The 18787-nt window shown below is 37.9% G+C and overlaps 1 protein-coding gene across 6 annotated transcripts in view; it reads left to right on the top strand.

Moving 5' to 3' along the window:
• The window catches only part of LOC109431036 (alpha-catulin), a 451899-nt gene that overhangs the window by 14907 nt on the left and 418205 nt on the right, over positions 1–18787 (top strand). For 3 of the 6 annotated variants that reach the window (XR_009995646.1, XM_062842485.1, XM_062842486.1), the window contains exon 1: positions 1727–2503. The exons of 1 other annotated variant lie outside the window; for it this stretch is intronic. Coding sequence is in view for 3 of the 5 variants with exons in the window: in XM_062842485.1 (XP_062698469.1) it covers positions 2246–2503 (258 nt within the window). In the remaining 2 variants the exon portion in view is untranslated. Of the gene's footprint in view, positions 1–1723; positions 2504–18787 lie in introns of those variants that run through there. 2 more of the 6 variants (XR_009995645.1, XM_062842484.1) reach the window with 2 other exon arrangements.

The raw sequence follows: 18787 nt of genomic DNA, 5'->3' as shown, positions 1-18787 counted from the left end.
TTGACACACTCCAGTCTGTGCCCTTTCTTGTAGATTGGGCATATGAGAAATTCACATATTCCCTTGAAAAACCTAAAATGAAATCCTTCCAAAACTGTTTCATGGATTTTTTTCTGATATTCATTCAGGAATCCGAAAAAATCTTTCAATGATTCTTCCGGAATTTTCTCAAACTTTTTCTTTATAAATTCTAGAAGGACTTCTTTAAGAAATTTCCTCACGAATCCTTTCTGAATACAGGTATTTTAGCAACTCTTCAGAATTTCTCAAGCGATGTCCTTAGGAAGTCTAACAAGATTTTTATTCAAAAATTTGTCTTGAGAGTCCCCCAGAAATAAAAAATCTCAAAATCATGGGTTCCATCCACAGCATTTTTGAATGAAAAACCACCAGTGGCTTCTCAAAAAAAATTTGGGGATTCTTTAAGAAATTCTTTCATTGTTTGCATTATCTAGTCTTTCATATTTTCTTCAAAAATTTCATTCAAAATTCTCTTAGGAATTCTTCTAGAATTTCTTTGAGAAAATCTTCAACAATTTCTTTGAAATTCCTCCTTTAAAACCCCAACCTTTTTAAATTCATTCAGAAATCCCTCCGAAAATTCGTTCTGAAAATCAGAAATTTAAAATTCCATCTGAAATGTCTGCAAAGTTTTTTTTTTGGAAATATGTCCAGGAATTATTTTGAGAAATTCGTTTGAAAACTACCTTCTTGGACGTTCAACGAATTCATTCTTAAATTATTTCATGCATTTCTTCAGACATTTTTCCAGAATACACATGTCTATGTTGCCTTTTACAGACTTGTACGAATTCGTTGGTTTGGCTTAACGTTCTGGGAAAAACGTGAAAATTAGAATACGGAATTCTGATTAATTGCCAAATTGAGAGGAGAAATTGTGAAAAAATATCATGTTCTGGTGGGATTCGAATCCATGACTCCGTATTCGCTAGACCGGCGCTCTAACCAACTAAGCCACAGATCAGCTAACGGTTCTGCGTAAAAGAAAGCCAAACTGACTCCGAGCCCACACCATGAATATTCCATGCACAAGTCCATCTCTCTTTCGGCTTAGATGCCAACCTCTCAACACGCTCGCGGTCGTGCCTTCTAATCATACACCATATAACTTGAATTAATTTCACATCTGTAATTCCGAATTTCAAAGTAAATGTATTTATTGAAAGGTCATATAACACTGATAAAATACAGCATATGGTTTTGAATAACGCCTTTTTCTACTTTTTTTTTTATAAGCCTTAGATGTAATTTAAGTTTGTTAGCTCCGGCACGCTGGAATAATTTTCGAAAAGTTGCTCATGCTACAGAAGTCTAAAACGTTGACGTTGACGTTTGAGTTTACATCTCATTATACTAAATTAAAATAACTAAATTAACAGACAAAAGCTTTACACTGCTATTTCAGTGATGATATTACCATGAATTTGCAAGTATAGCCAAATTGTGCTTGTTTCTTCGAAAAAGACATTATATATATATAAAGCCAATTTTGGTCAAAATTTGCCTCAATAGGGATATAATCAAGTTTTGGAAAAGATAATTAATGGTTAAACTAAGATAAAACACAGCCTTGCTATTTTGCAAAACAATAATCATCAAAACTGGTACAGCAAACATTTTCTGATACATCTCCGGGTATTAAAAAACAATGTCTCCACAGATTACTCCAAAGATTACGAGGATTTTTTTCCAGAACTTTCAATAGAAATTCCCACAAAAAATCTCCTGGAAATCCTTTATTAATTTCTTCAGACATTTATGAAGATACTCCTACAGAATCCTTTAAAAATAACTCTAGTGGCTCTTTAAAAAATATTATGATCTTTACAGCACGAGTCATACATTTATCCAATGAGGCTTGCCAAGTTCGATAAATGCGACGAGTGCTTGAAAATTCGAGTTTTGCATTTCTCAATAAATCTTTCAATCAATAAAATGGATTTCTAGTCAAAAAGCTAAGCTTATGAAGCAAAAAGTGAACCAACGGGAAAAGCATCGTCGGCGTTTGGTGTTTCATCGATATTGGGTAGTGTAACACGATGTGACGAATTCTTTGAAGCTATGCTAAACTGACGAAGACGACGACGACGACGACGGCGACAACGTCGATAGGAACCAAAGCAGAAGTGCTCAAGGAAAAAAAAATCCAAAAAAATCTCAAAAGCAGGAAAGTCCTCTCGAGTGTGATTGTGTGAGTGAGTGGGTGGCAAAGTAGGGGCGAAAAATGGACGACACAAGTTACTTCAAAAGTGGTTCCGCCGCTAGTGGTGGTGGTGCGGGTGCTGTTCCTAGTGGTACCGAAGAAATTGGAGCAAGTGGCGGTGGTTGTGGTGGTGGTGTCAGTCCGGGGGGAGCCAGTGTAGGCTCTTCTGCCGGTGCCGTCGGCGGTGGCCAAAGCGGCGAACGAGATGGATCGACCTCGGGCAGCATTCGGCGGCGAAGCACCAGCAACAGCTCCGTCAATCGAGGGACCCATTCAAAAGTGTGTATATTGACGGTGTATTGTATATCTTTGCTAAATCTTCACTTCACCACTGCGCGCTAAAGTCGTACCTACGCCAACGCCACGCACAAGATTGAGCCAGCCGGCAGCCTACTTTGTATCGCAGTCAGTCCTGTCGGTGTCTGTGTCTGTATCAATGCAAATTCTGCTGAGTATGCAAGCCTCTAATCGAATGCCGGGCTGGGGAAGTGCTTCTCCGATGGAGAGGCAGAGCTTTTGTGTATCGCACTTTGCTTCCTATTCGTATCTACTTGCTTTCATCATGTGACATTCTACGCACTCATCGACAACGACAAGTAATCTTCGCCCGATTGGATGCTGCTGTATCTATCAAAATGCTTGAAGCACTCTTCACGATCTTCGTAGTGCATTGTACTCAGAATGAGCCAACATGTGTAAAATGATGCTTTCTCACTGCTACCATTGAAGGGTGTACAATGAAACATAGTTAAATGCGGTGTGCCTTATTTCTAGGGTTGATTGGAGATGATGACATGAATTGAATCGTAATCATGGAGTAAAGTGATCTATTGCACAAGCTTCAATTCATTTTTCATTACATATTAGGTCCCATATCAACTGTACAAAATTACATCATCTGATTTATTCCGCTTCATATATGTATTGCTACTGAGTACTGAATTACACAATTAACTATGGAGCCTTTCCAGCCCAAAACACGAAAAAACTGCCATTTTTCACTCGGTATTTTTCAATTTGAATGAGATCTTTTTCATGAACTGGATTTCGTGAACTATTCACTTTTGCATCAAAACATTTTGCCTCACCTATCTTTTGAAAAAGGAGTACGAAAACAAACCTTTTTTTCTTCTTCAAAAACTCAATGATGGATTGAAACAATATCTTCGAAAATATCTGAGGATATTTGAAGGACTTAAAAAATACGCTGAGAGTAAAATTCATCGCGGATCTATGTAAGATGTCAAATAATTTTAATTTTCCAAAAACTATATCCTTAGATTTTTTCTGTAGAATACTAACTTCTAGCCTCAAAATTTGCCAAGTAACTCAGGATGCTGGGTGATCATTTTCCATAAGAAAATCAGAAATTGCCAATAAAGAAGTAGGGGTGGCAACAATTTCCATAAACAAATAAAAAAAAACCCAGATTAATCCACCTAGTGGTGATAGTGCCTTTCTCGTCGAACATGTACTCATGATCTTTCCTTGGTTGGGATACGACTGGGATAATTTTGCTTCACAATGTTGGCTTCAGCCTGTTGGGGGAAACGGAAACACTAGTTAATGATTTTTTCCGACGTTTCGGTCCGTATGGGGACTTTTCAAGGGTTCAATCGGTCAAGGTTTCCTAGTCAAGATGGCTTTGATTAACTTTAAAATGTCACACGGAAGTTTTGGTATTTATTGAGTCCGTTCGGTTTGAAACCGTCGTGATGCGGACAATCTCCTACCTATCGGGCGGTCTAGAACTCGGTCCCTGTTTTTGGAATCTTCGACTATTGCTTTGTTTAGCTAGTTTCTGTGCATGGGCCATCATTCCGAAGCATGATATTTCCGTCGACGTAATGCGAACTGTTCCTGAATCCTGAGAATACCTTATTTAGAAAAGCAATAATTTTAATAAATTTGGGAAACTTAATAATTGAACATATTCCGACGTTACGTTAAACGTAAGACAGAGCTGAAAAATATCAGAGTTTTCAGTTGACTGCTTGAGTACCTTCACTATCACTGAAGACCGATCAACATCAAGACGATTATTACAAGCTAGGATATAACGTCTTTCACAATCACAGATGACTTTACGGTCTTCGACATAGTTTTTTCTTCACACTTTAGGCTATATTTTATTATCATAGGTTTCAAAATTCATGTAAAATTTGACAAAAAATGCAAGCAAGTGAAATTGCCCATCTAAATCCCATAAAAAAAATCCCAGTAGTTTTAGACGCAAAAGAGGATTTAAAAAGCTTTGATGCGATAATTTTCATTTTCCCATATAACGTTGACCTATCCTACTGTATATTTTTACACCTCAGTGTACAGTGGCGGGCCTCCATACAAAAGTCGGACAAAACCTCAAATGATAACCGAAATTGCTAAAATTCACAGGTTATGATGATTTTAGTTCCCCAAATTTATTTCTGATATTTAACTTATCATATATTTTGATTTTACTTTATTAGAGTGGTTAAAAATTTTGAAATCTGCTGATTATGGAAAGCATGTAAAAATAATCTATAATAAGCTATCACCTGAGTGTCGCGGACTGACTCAATATGCTCTCTCATCGGGAGCCAAACATTGAAGATGGAGGTTATGTTAAGCCTTGTTGAACCTGTGTGATTGATTGAAGAGTATTGTTATCTAGGAGCTGCGGATATAATCAAAACTGTTATCTCCATTTGCCGCTGTCAAGCCGTTTGAATGCGAGGAGAAGGATACACATTGTTTTGAGCCTATTTTAGCTAATTTTGTAACAACTATCCATCAAAATTTCCATCGCGAATGGAAAATAATAAACTTTGAACACGAGAAATAAATCGGAATAATGATGGATTGATCATGTTTACTTTTTCCGAATAGCGTCGCGACGGCGTGTTTGACAACCGCGGTGAGAGAGGTGGTTGCAAGAAAATTGAACGCTTGTGCGTGTTTACAAGCTGTATGCCGGGAGTGTGTAGGTGTGTGTTAACTAGCTTGAAAAATAAAACCGTTTCTATTCGCACCACCTAGGCTATCACTATGTGCTTTCTGAACGTAGGTTTTGATTAACCTTTTAATTTGGGGGTTCTTAAATCATGTATTGGTATTGAAATAAACTATAATTGTGTATTTTTGCTATTAGGGTGGTCCAAAATCTTCAAAAAATGTTTACCTACGTTTTCTTTCAATAGATCAATTCAGATACACACCAATGTTGGCTGACAAGACGTGGTGTATTCTCAGGGACTGCCCATAGACCACGTGACATTTTACGGTGGGTACACGGAGGTGTGTTAACTCAATCGTTATGGGGTCAGATAGTCTAATATAGTGAACTGCGTAAAATTTGAACTGCTTTTTATCAATCTCGTTTCAACAACTTCATATATGCTCTTCCGAGTTTGGGTTTTAAGGTACATCGATCCCTGCTATCACTTATCGAAGCAACTGAAACAACCATAACTATAAAGAATTGGCAATTCATATTCGCAATATTGAAGGGAGTTTTTGATAAACGATCATCAGAGATCGGTAATCATATTTATGAACAGTAGAGTTCCAGCAAATGTTTTCAAAATCTGTATCACTCTGTGTGTCGTTCGTAGAAATGTTTAACGTGTTTAATGAAACTGCATGAATAACATACAATAAAACTTCAAGTTAAAAAAAAAAACAATAAAAGGGGTTTCACTAAAGAGCGTAAAATGCTCGTTTCATAAAATTGCTTTTAAATATTCAAAGACTGCCTTGGTGATCGCGACGTTTACGCAAAAAAATATTTAACGTAGCGTTTAACGCCGTTTAGTGAATTCCTTTTATATTTTATAGATGATTGTTGCTTTGAACTGTAGTGATGTGCGTGTAGAAAAGAAACACGTAGATGTCGACGAATTTGTGTCACTATATATTGAAAGTTCGATAGAAGTTCGTGAAGAGATTGCTTCCAAGGTTGTTGAGCAACTATAACGATTAAGATGAATCGAAGAAACAACCAGTTTAAGAAAATCAATGAGCAATGGTTTGTAGTTATTTTGACATGTTTTCACGGTTGTTTTTGTCTTTCTTTTATTTTGAAGATTAAAAGAGTTAGTTGTATCTGGTGAAGCAGCATGTGGGTAGCGTCTAAGAAAATAAAGGCTTATTCATACTTAGTCATCACTCCTTTCCTCTCCAGCTTACTGTTTTAAACTGGAGCATCCACCTTCTTGTGTTTTTTTTCTGTCAAAAAATAAAATAATATTTAAAAATAAATAATAAAAAGAAATGTTAAAGCTGTGGCCATTACATTATTACATTTTCAGACACCCCCCCCCCCCTTTCTTTTGACCATCTGACTTGGTGAAAGTCTCTTACAAGAATGAAAATTACACTAAATTGTTAGTATTCTGAAGTCAATTTGAACTATGTAAAGATAAAATTTAAACTTCAAACAATATCACTTCCTCCACAACCATGCGGCTCCATTGTGACCTAATAGAAAAAAAAATTCGCGCTTAGCGCAAAAATGCGCAAACAGTGACCTATATAGCCAAAAACTAGACAAAATTGCACGTCAGATCCGGGATACGGCGTCGTTTTCTGATGTTTCCTAAACAAGTACTGGATCTCTTTAATAGGAAGTTTTTCTCCAAAAAGTCAATATGTTTGCATATTGTAAAAACATAATAATTTTGTGATTGAATTCCAAACAATCCCTGAATTGTAATGGTTATTCATACCCAAAAACACAAAAAATATTGTCATATTATTCAAGTCTTCCTAACTTTTACAACGAACTCATGAAGGAAGCTCATAAAATTAAGACAATAAATACTAATATTGTAGCACATAAAACTTCAACTTTGAAAAAATCTACAAGACTCAATTTTCGACCAAATCTCTTGAAAATTTGGGGTTTTCTTAGTTGAAGTATCTATAATGGAAGAAAAATATTAGAAAAATAAAATATTGAAGTCGATTTTTGAGGTTTTGTCCGGCTTTCGGCCACTGTGCAGTGATTTGATAAGATTGCTTTAGTACAGAAGAAAAGACATATCATTTGTAACATATTGCTATTATATTTATCGTTACAAAAAATAATCGCCAAATGCTAATCAGGTTGCGTTTCAAAAGCCGCTGCTGGCTTGATGTTGGTAGTGAGTAGACGTCAAACGAGCAAAAACGATTAATATTTGATTCAACCGTTGAAAACAAGGACGATGGAGAGCAGTCCTGCAAAATATCAGTGTCAGGGTGAAAACACTCAAATACAGAAAATTGAATGGAAATTTAGCCCGGTCAGCTCTCGCTTTCAGCACGCTGCATGTGAGTGTGAGTACCTATTTCATTTCGCTCCCGTGTTGCTGATCGGAAAGCAACATTGACAGGAAAAACAAAACGAAGAAAATGAAAGGCCTGTCGAAAAATTGCAGCACTGGTGAGTAGCACTCTCCAATGGAGAGTGAGTAGAGTAAGACGTCTGTATGTATGTGGCCTTAGTTCAGTCAAGATTTTGTTCTCTTACACATATTTATCGCTTGCATTGACTTTGTTTATTTTTGTAGTTCCTGCGAAGCACCCTAGGAAGCACCCAATGCTGGTTTTGCATCACTATCGGTAGCCTCTAATGTGGTCTGAGCCTATTTTCTTGCTAATCGTTCCTCATGTTTTAAAAAAGACCGCGACTTGATGTGTCGCATGTTTCCGGCTGGACACCCTAGATCGGTCCCGGAACACTATCGGTAGCCTTTATAAAGATCTTCGTTGTGGTCTGAGCCTATTTTCTGGCTAATCGTTCATCACGTTATTCAAAAATTCGCTGTTTAATGTGCCGCAGGCATGGGTTTTGATCTCTACTACATTTGACCACTTCCAGCGGGACACCCGAAACCGGTTCCGGAACTCTATCGGTTGTTCCAAATATGATCTGAAACTATTTTCTTTTATTAACCGTTTATCAGGTTGCCTGAAGAGCTTGCGATTTGATGCGTCGCATGTAAGGTTTTGGTTAACTTTTGTACTTGGCTACTTCCGGCGTGACATCTGGAACCGGTTCTGCAACACTACCGGTTCCGATATGGTCTGAGAATGTTTTCCTGCCTACTGTTCATCAGGCTATCGAAAAAGCCGCTGTTTGATGTATCGCATGCATGGGTTTGGTTTACTTTCATATTTGGCCACTTCCGGCGGAACACCCAGAACCGGTTCCGGCATACTACCGCTTCAGATATTGTCTGAGAATGTTTTCCTGCCTACTGTTTATCAGGTTATCGAAAAATCCGCTGTTTGATGTGTCGCATGTATGGGTTCGGTTCACTTTCATATTTGGCCACTTCCGGCGGGTCACTCGGAACCGGTTCCGGAACACTACCGGTTCATAAATGGTCCGAGAATATTTTCCTACCTACTGTTCATCAGGCTATCGAAAAAGCCGCTGTTTGATGTATCGCATGCATGGGTTTGGTTCACTTTCATATTTAGCCACTTCCGGCGGAACACCCAGAACCGGTTCCAGAATACTACCGGTTCAAATATGGTCTGAGAATGTTTTCCTGCCTACTGTTTATCAGGTTATCGAAAAATCCGCTGTTTGATGTGTCGCATGTATGGGTTTGGTTCACTTTCATATTTGGCCACTTCCGGCGGGTCATCCGGAACCGGTTCCGGAACACTACCGGTTCAGATATGGTCCGAGACTATTTTCCTGTTTACCATTCATCATGTTTTCGAAAGTGCCGCGGTTTGATGTGTCGCATGATTGGGTTTGTATCGTTTTCATATCTGGCCCCTTCCTGGGGTACCGATCCGGAACACCTAAATGGCCATAACTCCGGAACGGCTGGACCGATTCGAACCATTTTCAATAGGAAACAATGCGACCAGATTCCGCGTCGAATGAACCATTGGTCATTAAAATCGGTTGAGGTTTACTGCCAAAAAGTGATGTGAGTTTTTTTGTACACACACATACACACACACATACATACACACACACACACATACATACACACACACAGACATCACCTCAATTCGTCGAGCTGAGTTGATTGGTATATGTGACTCGACCCTCCGGGCCTTCTATCAAAAAGTCATTTTTGGAGTGAACATATAGCCTTTCCAGTACACTTAGTGTACGAGAAAGGCAAAAACATAAATAAATCAAAATTTCCCATGAATATTTGTTTTTTGAGCGATAAAAAGTGTTGGAATTTCATAATTCAATAATTGCAATATATAACTAGGCTCAGTGTACCAGTTATGACTATAGTACCTGAAATTCGCCATAGTTGATTTTCAACCTTTAAAGATACAAATCAACAAGAAAAAAATCGTGAACAACAGATCACGATCACAAAAGATGATTGCAATCATTCAAACTTCACAATTTGCTCGAATTATGGTAGAAATAAATCATTTTCCTTAACTTTTCGGCCTCCTTGCACCCTATTTCGCCATAGTGTACCAGTTATGGCAACTCCCATAAGGAATGCATGTAAATAGTGCGAATTGGAACCCAAATTAACAAATGTGTCCATAACTGGTACAGGGTTCCTATCATTGGCACACGCCGTAATAAATACTAAAAGTAGTTTTGGCTCCGTTTCAAATCAATCATTTGACTTATTGTTTACATTTGTCGGTCTTCTTCTTATTTTTGTAGGAACAGTTTTTCTTAGGTAGTGCGATAACTGGTACAGGCACCCTACATTTTTCCATAAAAAAGTTTGACCCTGTGAAGCCAAAATTTTTCCAAGCGTTATTATGGAGTTTTTTCTACGCTTTTCTGTAGTTTTGGTGGTCAACCTATAGCGTAAAAACGGTAGAATAGTATGAAGAATATGTTTTCTGGATATCCTAATTCATCCAAACTATTCCTGAGTTTAGATCCTTAAGTCTATGGGTGTAACGGTAACTTTTTTCATTATACAAAGCTACGATTTGTAATCTATCATGTTCAGTAAGTCTTCTGAAAGTTACAGTGGTTGTTTTTTTTATCAACTAAAGTTTATAACAGTAAGGAATCCCTTAATATCCCAAAAATATATTACAACCCTTATTGTTCCTCTAAGTGCTTTGATAAGTACAGTGTATTATCTAACACTACTTACCTTAGTGGCAAAAGCTATTATCACAAATGTAGACCTGAAGATATGGTCTCCGGAGTAGTGTTGTTGATCTGGAATATTTCAAAACTGTCTTGAAATGACTCATGATATGCTAGGGGGATTACAGATTACAGTTTTAAAGTTCATTGTGAGACAAACTACCGTTACTATCAAGAGCTAAACTTCAGGATAGTTTGGACGACCCTTAATGTCTCAAAGGTTCATAATAATATATAGTCAACTTTAGATTGGTCCAGTCACCGCGATTGATTATGAAACGTTACTCAGTATGCCCGATATGGATACTGTTACGAGTGTAGACCTGAAGTCCTGAACTCCAAGGTAGTTTGGCTGACCTGGAATATCCATGTAGTGTCTCTAAAAGACATTTGAGCTTTCAAGCACTTTGCGTATCCCAGCAGATTATGTAATACTATTATGAATGGTGAAAACACAAAGTTAACTGGAGAAGCAGCCATTGTTCTAGTTGAAACATTCCACCAAAAAGAAAAGGATTAAGAAGTGGGATTAAAAGAAGAACAGATGAAGATTTTAGAGGCACTTTTCATATTAAAAAAAAAATAGAAAAGAGGGTACTTGAAAACGAAAATGCTTGACAGAAAACCGATGCAATCTAGATAAAATACAGCAAGAATGGAAAATAAATAATGGGATAATCTAATAATCAATAAACAATAGCCAAACTTTTTACGACAATAACTGCTAAAAAGTTCTGAAAGGTGTTTCGAGAATAATATAGAACCCTACAAATGCTATATTTTTTTTCATTTGGAACATGAAGTATGCAACCACTTCGGTTGCTACACACTTAATTTAGAATGCCGAATCTCGGTTTAATAATGCCGAGATTTGCACAGCCGAGTAGTCAGCTAAATGTTTTGATGAGATCTCAGCTTATGAATACCGAGAATCAGTATAGCTTGCTATGCAACCTACCATCTTGTTAGCTGAGTCTCGGCTAAAATTCAAAAACCAGGTTTTGGCTACCTCAGGCACCACTCTGTCCCATCGTAGTTTTTTGTCCAATTAAAAATTATGAAATTTGCATGGAGTCTTTGGCCAGAAAGCTCCCCTTCCTCCCCCACATAAGATTCAACGTAATACACGGACGAGTCCGAAGAATACCTATAAAACTCATGTAGCACATTCAACAGAAAAGTGTGTGTTTATATGAATATTTTAGATAATAATTTAAGATAATCAAATTGAACTGTTTTTCACAGGCGATAGCCGCATTGCAGTAAAGTCTCTTAATAAACTGCTTTTTGGATTGCTTTTTGTGTGTCAATCTCTCTTTGATAGATGTGAATAGTTTTTATGTGATCTTTGAATAATATTTTTGAAATTCCTACTGTTATAGAAAAAATGACAAAGATTTCATCCAACAGCAGTGATTAGATTTGAACCAAAAAATGATATCTCACTATTCCAAACGGACCCCAAAACCATCACAGAAAGGTTCTGGAACCATCTCTGGAATAGTTCGATTCTGAAACTATCTCGGACGAAAGTTTCTGGAACCATCATTGAAAAATTCTGAAACTATTCAAGATTGTTTTAATTTTGAGATTTTTTTGACCATTGCTGAAAATATCACTGGTGAAGATTCATGAAAAAAAAAACACTGGAAGATTTATTATAATTTAATTCTGCATGGAGTTTTGACAGCTCCTTTTCAGGAAAAAATGACGCTCGGAGATACTTCTTATATAACCAAGTGAACTGTGCTGATTCACAGAAATCTTCACACAATCTAGAAGAGACGAACCGGCCAAGGGCTGAATATTTATCTCCATAACAAAGACAAATCAATCAATCATTACAATCTATCCGTTTGCGCCTGGCATCCTTGCACCAATGCGTGGAACCTGTGCCAAAAAAAAAACATTTTCGCACCTACACTCCGATATCTGCTCAAGCTCGAGCTCATCGAATGTTCAGGAGAATGTTACTCAATATATTCGCCTTTTCTTCTATTTTTAACGGTTAATTTATTTTGTTTTTGTTTTTTGTTCGAGCAACGCTTTCATCAATTTCAGTGGAAAATTGCACCAATATTTCTTTGCATTTTTTTGTAAATATGTCGATAATTATTTTGAAGCTCTGTTCCCGAATGTGAGGAGTATTTTTCACGTCAGATCGCACGAGTTTACATGAAATCTTGTAAGCATTTGTCCAACAGTATAATGTGCTTCTTGACAATTCCCTCGTTTTTTGGTGTTATTACACAAAAACATAATTAATCCTGCATTTTCCTCAACATTTTTATTTATGAATTTCAATCAAGTTTTTTTCAGGAACTCATGGGAATACAGCAGGGTCATTCCTTCTGTAATGAATCAAAGTATTGCCTTAAACCTTCACGTACCCGACACCCGACAATTCATTTTGAAAATGCTGGCATTTCGTCAATTTTCATCTGATTTTTTTTTGGATTCGACCTCAATCGATCATAAATCGGTGCTAGTATATTATACTCAAGTGGCCATGCAATATCCGAAACCATTCCGGCGATATTCCGGATTGTGCTCGGGTCAAGGGGTTGCCAAAATGGCTAATAGTGATTAGTTCGTGTGTTTATTGTGTTTGAACCATCGATTTTGGTGAAATTTTTGTTGCGAACAGTGAAACACAAATGAGATAGCCAGATTTGAATAAGTTGACCCATCCGGATCCCTGGGACAAGTTCCGCGGGGCCTCATTGGGGCCATGTCTGGTTTTCAATCTAAACATGCCGTGCGACATGTCAATCTTCATGATTTTGAATGACTGTGTCAGAAACGATAGACTGAAGCATGTAGCTAATATGACCACGCCGGAACATATAGCACAGGTTCCACGGGGGTGTCATCGGGGACATTTCTGGTTTACAACCAAAACATGCCGTGCGACGTATCAATCTTCATGATTTTGAAAGAATGGAACAGAAAAAAATGAATTAAGTATGTATCAACTAAAATACAGTCGAAACTCCATGAGTCGGTGTTCCTTGACTCGATATCGACTCATGGAGGTAATTTTTTTCCATACTGAAAAATAATTTCTGGGTTACTATGATGGTCCCCCCAAAAAGCTTCCCAAAGGATTTTTGTTCCACTACTCGATATTTCCTTGAGTCGATGGTCCCTTCAATATCGGCTCATCGAGGTTTTACTGTAGCTGCTCCAGAACACCTGGAACAGGTTGCGCGGGGGCCTCTCAAACACAATAACACTCGAAATAATCACTTCAGTCGTCAGCTAGCTCTTGTTCGATGCAGTAGTCCCTTTGGCTGTGTCTAACCTCTAGTTTTGTGCTATTGTGTGGCTCCAACAATGGATACCGCACGCAAAAATACGCTGGTCGTTGATTTCAGCGTGCTACCTACCCGGCTTAATGCAGCAGAAGTGCACAAGTTTCTCGTGAACGATATTAAACTCGACATCACAAAGGTGAAAAATCTACAGCTACATAGCATACGAAAGCAAGCTCTTATCGAGTTTGGTAACATGGATGCGGCAGAGGCATTGGCTTCTGCGCACAATTTGAAACACTCAATGCAAATAGAAGCAAAAAAGTTTCTGATTCCAGTCTTCATTGAAGACACCTCTACCAATGTGAGAATTCACGATTTGCCACCCGGAATGCCAAATGCTATCATCGCAGAACACATGAAGCAATATGGACGTGTGAAATCTGTCGTGCGGGAACTATGGAAAAAATACTTCCCAGGAACACCCAACAGAGTTCGTGTAGTTCGCATCGAACTGGAAAAAGATGTTCCGTCATACATTCAGATCCAAAACCAGATGAGTTCGGTGTCTTATCGAAATCAGCCGACCACTTGCCGAAGCTGCTCACAACGATCGCACCCAAACAAAAAGTGCTCCGATGCTGGGAAAACGAAGAAGCAAAATAACACCGCTGATACTGGACCATTGCAGCGGCAATCCAATTTACCTCTTCAACCAACCAACGACAACAACGATAAGGCTGACGACAAAGCAGAACCGACGAGAGAAATGAAAAGGAAACGCAATGCTATTGAAACACAAGTGTCTGAAACCATCGAAATGGATTGCACAGCTGAAGCGATAGAGCCCAATGAAGATATAACGCCGACGAAGGGGACGGAGGAGTGGACTGTTTATCATTGCAGAAAGCTTGATAGAATTATGGAAGAGAATAAAAAGTTGTTTGCAAAATGTGACCTTGCATTGAAGAAGAAATAAAGTTAGCATAGAGATGAATGCCCCTAGAGGGTAAAATCTCTTGAATAAAACAAAAAAAAAATCACTTCAAGGAATCCTTCAGATGAACCTTAAGGAATTTCTCCAAGGATTCTTTTAGAGATTTATCCAAGAAGGAATCTTGCAGGAGTTCCTCATGGAAAATATCTTTCATGAATTTCTGAGATCATGCTTGAAGTCATACCTGAATGCATCCCTGGGAGATTTTCTAATGGAATTTTGGAGTAGTTCCTGAAGGAATCCTTGTAAAAATGTATGCAGGAACGTATGGGAAAATTTCTAAAGGAATATTTGGAGAATCGTCTAGATGAACTCCGATGTGTATTCGAAACGATTCATTGGGTTGATTTTGGAGGTACCGTAAAACGGGGAATCTTTGATAATGCGGGTGACTTTGATAGTGCGGCAGGCATTGTATAGTTTATCTTATAACTATGATGCCTTCAATCAGTTAAGAAAAAGGCAAACGTAAATCAATTCTATACATATGAAAGCTCATTTTAGATGTATTTTCATTAAAACCTAGTTTATATACAACTTTTTAGACAAAAAATAAAAACTGTTGATATTTTCGTTGTTTACCAACCCTTTCAAACAATCTTCTATACGACTTCGTTACAACTATTTTTTCAATGAATGGACTCCTATTCTCGATAGATTCATCATAGAAGATTCCGAATCTGGCCTTGAATCTCTTAACGAAGTGTGTTTTTACGAAATGGAAGCAATTTTGTAAATTGGGATTTAAATTTCCATACATTGATAAACGCCTAAAAGTATGCAATGCCCTTGTAATTTGATGTAGATAAATTTGTTCTGTTCAAAATTTGTTAATAAAACATTAAAAAACTACCCAAAAAAAGAAAACTTACCATGAACAGCATGTAATCATATGTTGATGTACCGTTAAGCATATATTATTACAAAGTTAATAATTTTAGATAGCTAAATTCATTGTGTTTTGCACTCAGTACTCCACAAACTCACTTTTATATGCAGAATTTAGTAAAAAATCAATGTTTTGATATAAAAATTCTATCTGATATATTCCACAAGCCTTCTCTCATCATGTTCATACTCCTAAGATTTCAATCTGTTGTTATTTTTTAAGATTTGATGAGTTTTTCAGGGCATTATCAAAGTTACCCCAAAATGAAAATCTGATTCTCGCTCATATGAAAAATTAAAAGTTACCAAAATATTTAACATTTTCGAATCTTTCAATTGCAATTGAGAACTGATACCCCAGTACTTGTTTAAAAAATATAAAACTCGGGGAAATACTGCTACATGGAAAAATATTGTGAAAATTCGCTGAAAAACTATCAAAGTTACCCCATTTTACGGTATCTTTAATGGCATTTTTGAAGGATTACTATGGCACTATGAAATAGTACCAGAAGCACTAGGAGTACTTTGAGGATTTACGTGTATTCCTGAATAAATTTTGAAAGCAAAGGGATTTTCCGAAGAAGTATGAAATGCCTAGATTATTTTATTATTCATCAAATAAATCAATGGCAGAAACTCCGAAGAATTCCTCTCAAATTCTTTGGAGCAAAAAAAAAATCGTCAAAAGAATTCCTATATAATTCCTTGGAGGAATTTCTGCAGAAATCCTTTGGGAATGAATATGTTCATCCTTGTAGGGTAAACTGGAGCAAAACTGAAGAAATTGCTTTAAGAATATTTGTAACGTAGCTTGAAAAAATCCTTGGAGGAAAAGATTAAATCTTCACTGAACTTTCTTTGAAGGATTCTTGTACGAATTTTGAAAGAAGACATCAAAACATCGCCTAAGGAATCTTTGGACAATTTCCTACAGCAATTATTGAAGGAATTTCTGAAGAAATGGTTGAACAAATTCGTAAGAAATCCTTGATAGGACTTCAAGAATATCCGTTTGAGGCATTGCAAAAGGAATACTTGAAGAAATTTCTAAAACAAATTCTTGAGGGAATTCCTGAAGGATTCCTCTAGAAAATTGCAGAAGTGTTTATGTGGGTGTCCAGGGTGGTAGGGTGAATCAAAAAGCGACCGGAAATTTCCTTGACTTCCTTGGGCATAGAGTATCTTCGTGCCTGCCACACGATATACACATGCAAAATGGTCATTGGCAGAGGAAGCTCTCAGTTAAAAACTGTGGAAGTGCTCATAGAACACTAAGCTGAGAAGCAGGCTTTGTCCTAGTGAGGACGTTACGCCAAGAAGAGGAGGAGAGGAGGATTATCCAACCTTTACTGTGGACTTGTACTTTGTCTACGTTTCCGTTTAGGAAACATTGAAAAATTGATCCCTCAGAAATATGGCTTTGGTATAAAGAAGTTGCACTAGTTGACAGAAATACTAAAACGATATCCCCAAAAATAAAGAAAAATCATATCAGCCAACGAAAATCTGCTATATTGCGCCAAGTACAAGCTATCGCCATAATCGCAATTTTACTACTCTTATTTCAATACGATATTCCAACATCCGGAACCCCAAGCGTGCTGAGCGTTTTCATTTAATATTCCGAACGCGCACGTCTGCTTGAGTATGTGTTACTAGAAGCTTGCAGCCAAAGAATATTTACCAGGAAGTTGATTCAAATACAATTTGCCACCTCCACCAAGCCCCAGCTGGCTTGGATGAAGGGCCCACGACGCGAAGTATCTGACTGGGCGCGCGGTGCTCTGGATTCTACATGGTTGTTACTGGAAGGGGATTGAAAGTAAATTTGTTTTTTTTCTTCCTTGTATTCCTATTGCAACTGCTTGCGGGAACCGTGTTTGTCGCGCTGTTCCAGGAAGCAGTAAGCTGAGAAAAGCTCTCCGAATGAATTGGAAAAGCTGCGCTCCAAGGATTACTTTTGCTGATAGGATTGTCCCTGAAAATTTAATTTGGTTTTGACATTGAATGTTTAAATTTGGTGACACATGTGGAATGTATTTCTGATGCAAACGCTGAATAACAATTTATCTTTAAGAAGTATGTTTTAAGGCTATATAAGCGCTTTATTTTTAAGAGAGCGAATTTATATGGTGATGAAAGAAACATATACGACACACACCTCATCTACTTTAGGAGGAACATCACAGAATACAAATATGGTTGCCACAATGGCCGACTTGAACCCCTACTCACGTTTTCAAGAGCATCAAACTTGGGAATTCGTAAACAAATGCGCTCGATTTGGAAAAGCTGCCTCTTTTTGAAAGTGAGCAAAGTCAGAATAAACAAGTGCGGCTTGGTTCGATGCTTCGTTCACCAGATTTGTGCCTCTGAAGATTGCATGCAAAATAGAAATGGGACTTCTTGATGTTTCACCTTAACATTCATCTCTCTCTCTCTTCTTGGCGTAACGTCCTCGTTGGGACAAAGCCTGCTTCTCAGCTTAGTGTTCTATGAGCACTTCCACAGTTATTAACTGAGAGCTTCCTCTGCCAATGACCATTTTGCATGCGTATATCGTGTGGCAGGCACGAAGATACTCTATGCCCAAGAAAGTCAAGGAAATTTCCTTTACGAAAAGATCCTGGACCGACCGGGAATCGAACCCGTCACCCTCAGCATGGTCATGCTGAATACCCGTGCGTTTACCGCCTCGGCTATATGGGCCCTGCAACATTCATCATGTCTCTTAAAATGTTAGCAAAGTCAAAACCACGGAGACGCATGGTCGCTCACCTTTCGAGCTTGTATAACCTGTCCTGTCCTATTCTGTTTATATGCTCTATTGTAGTTCAAATAACTTGTCTTGATTTAAATTTGAATTACATGGGATCATATGAATCCCAACGAAGGTTTACTTGCCTCGAAAAACCCTCAACAAAGGTGAACGACTAGGTTTGATCAGCTCGGCAACTTTTGTAAATGGATGCCCATCGTTGCAGGAAAGTTGAAGACCGACGGATCTGTCGAGTAGCACATTTGCAGATAAGAAACTCAACCAAGCCGCACCAGTAGCACACCGTCGTCTACTGTTCACTGTGCATACGTACCTACATAGCTCAGTACTTGCCAGACAAAAACCAAAACCGAACCAAACCACAGAATGAATATAAAGATCTCAATCAGATAGATGGAATGGAGTTGGTGATGGGAAGCAGTTCCAACAAGAAATGAATGCCCAGCCGGAGGATGTTGGCCGTCTCGTCTCGTTTCAGTCCCGTCGTGCTGGGAAACTTTTTCCACCGTCGGGAGGATGTCCGTCCGCACTCGGTCCGGAATAGAGATGAAAAAAGCACTCTTAATAATAC

The sequence above is a fragment of the Aedes albopictus genome, chromosome 3 (genome assembly GCF_035046485.1).
Source record: "Aedes albopictus strain Foshan chromosome 3, AalbF5, whole genome shotgun sequence".
NCBI classification, from domain to species: domain Eukaryota; kingdom Metazoa; phylum Arthropoda; class Insecta; order Diptera; family Culicidae; genus Aedes; species Aedes albopictus.
The sequence above is the reverse complement of the archived record's forward strand: the minus strand, read 5'-3'. Positions and strand labels throughout refer to the sequence as shown.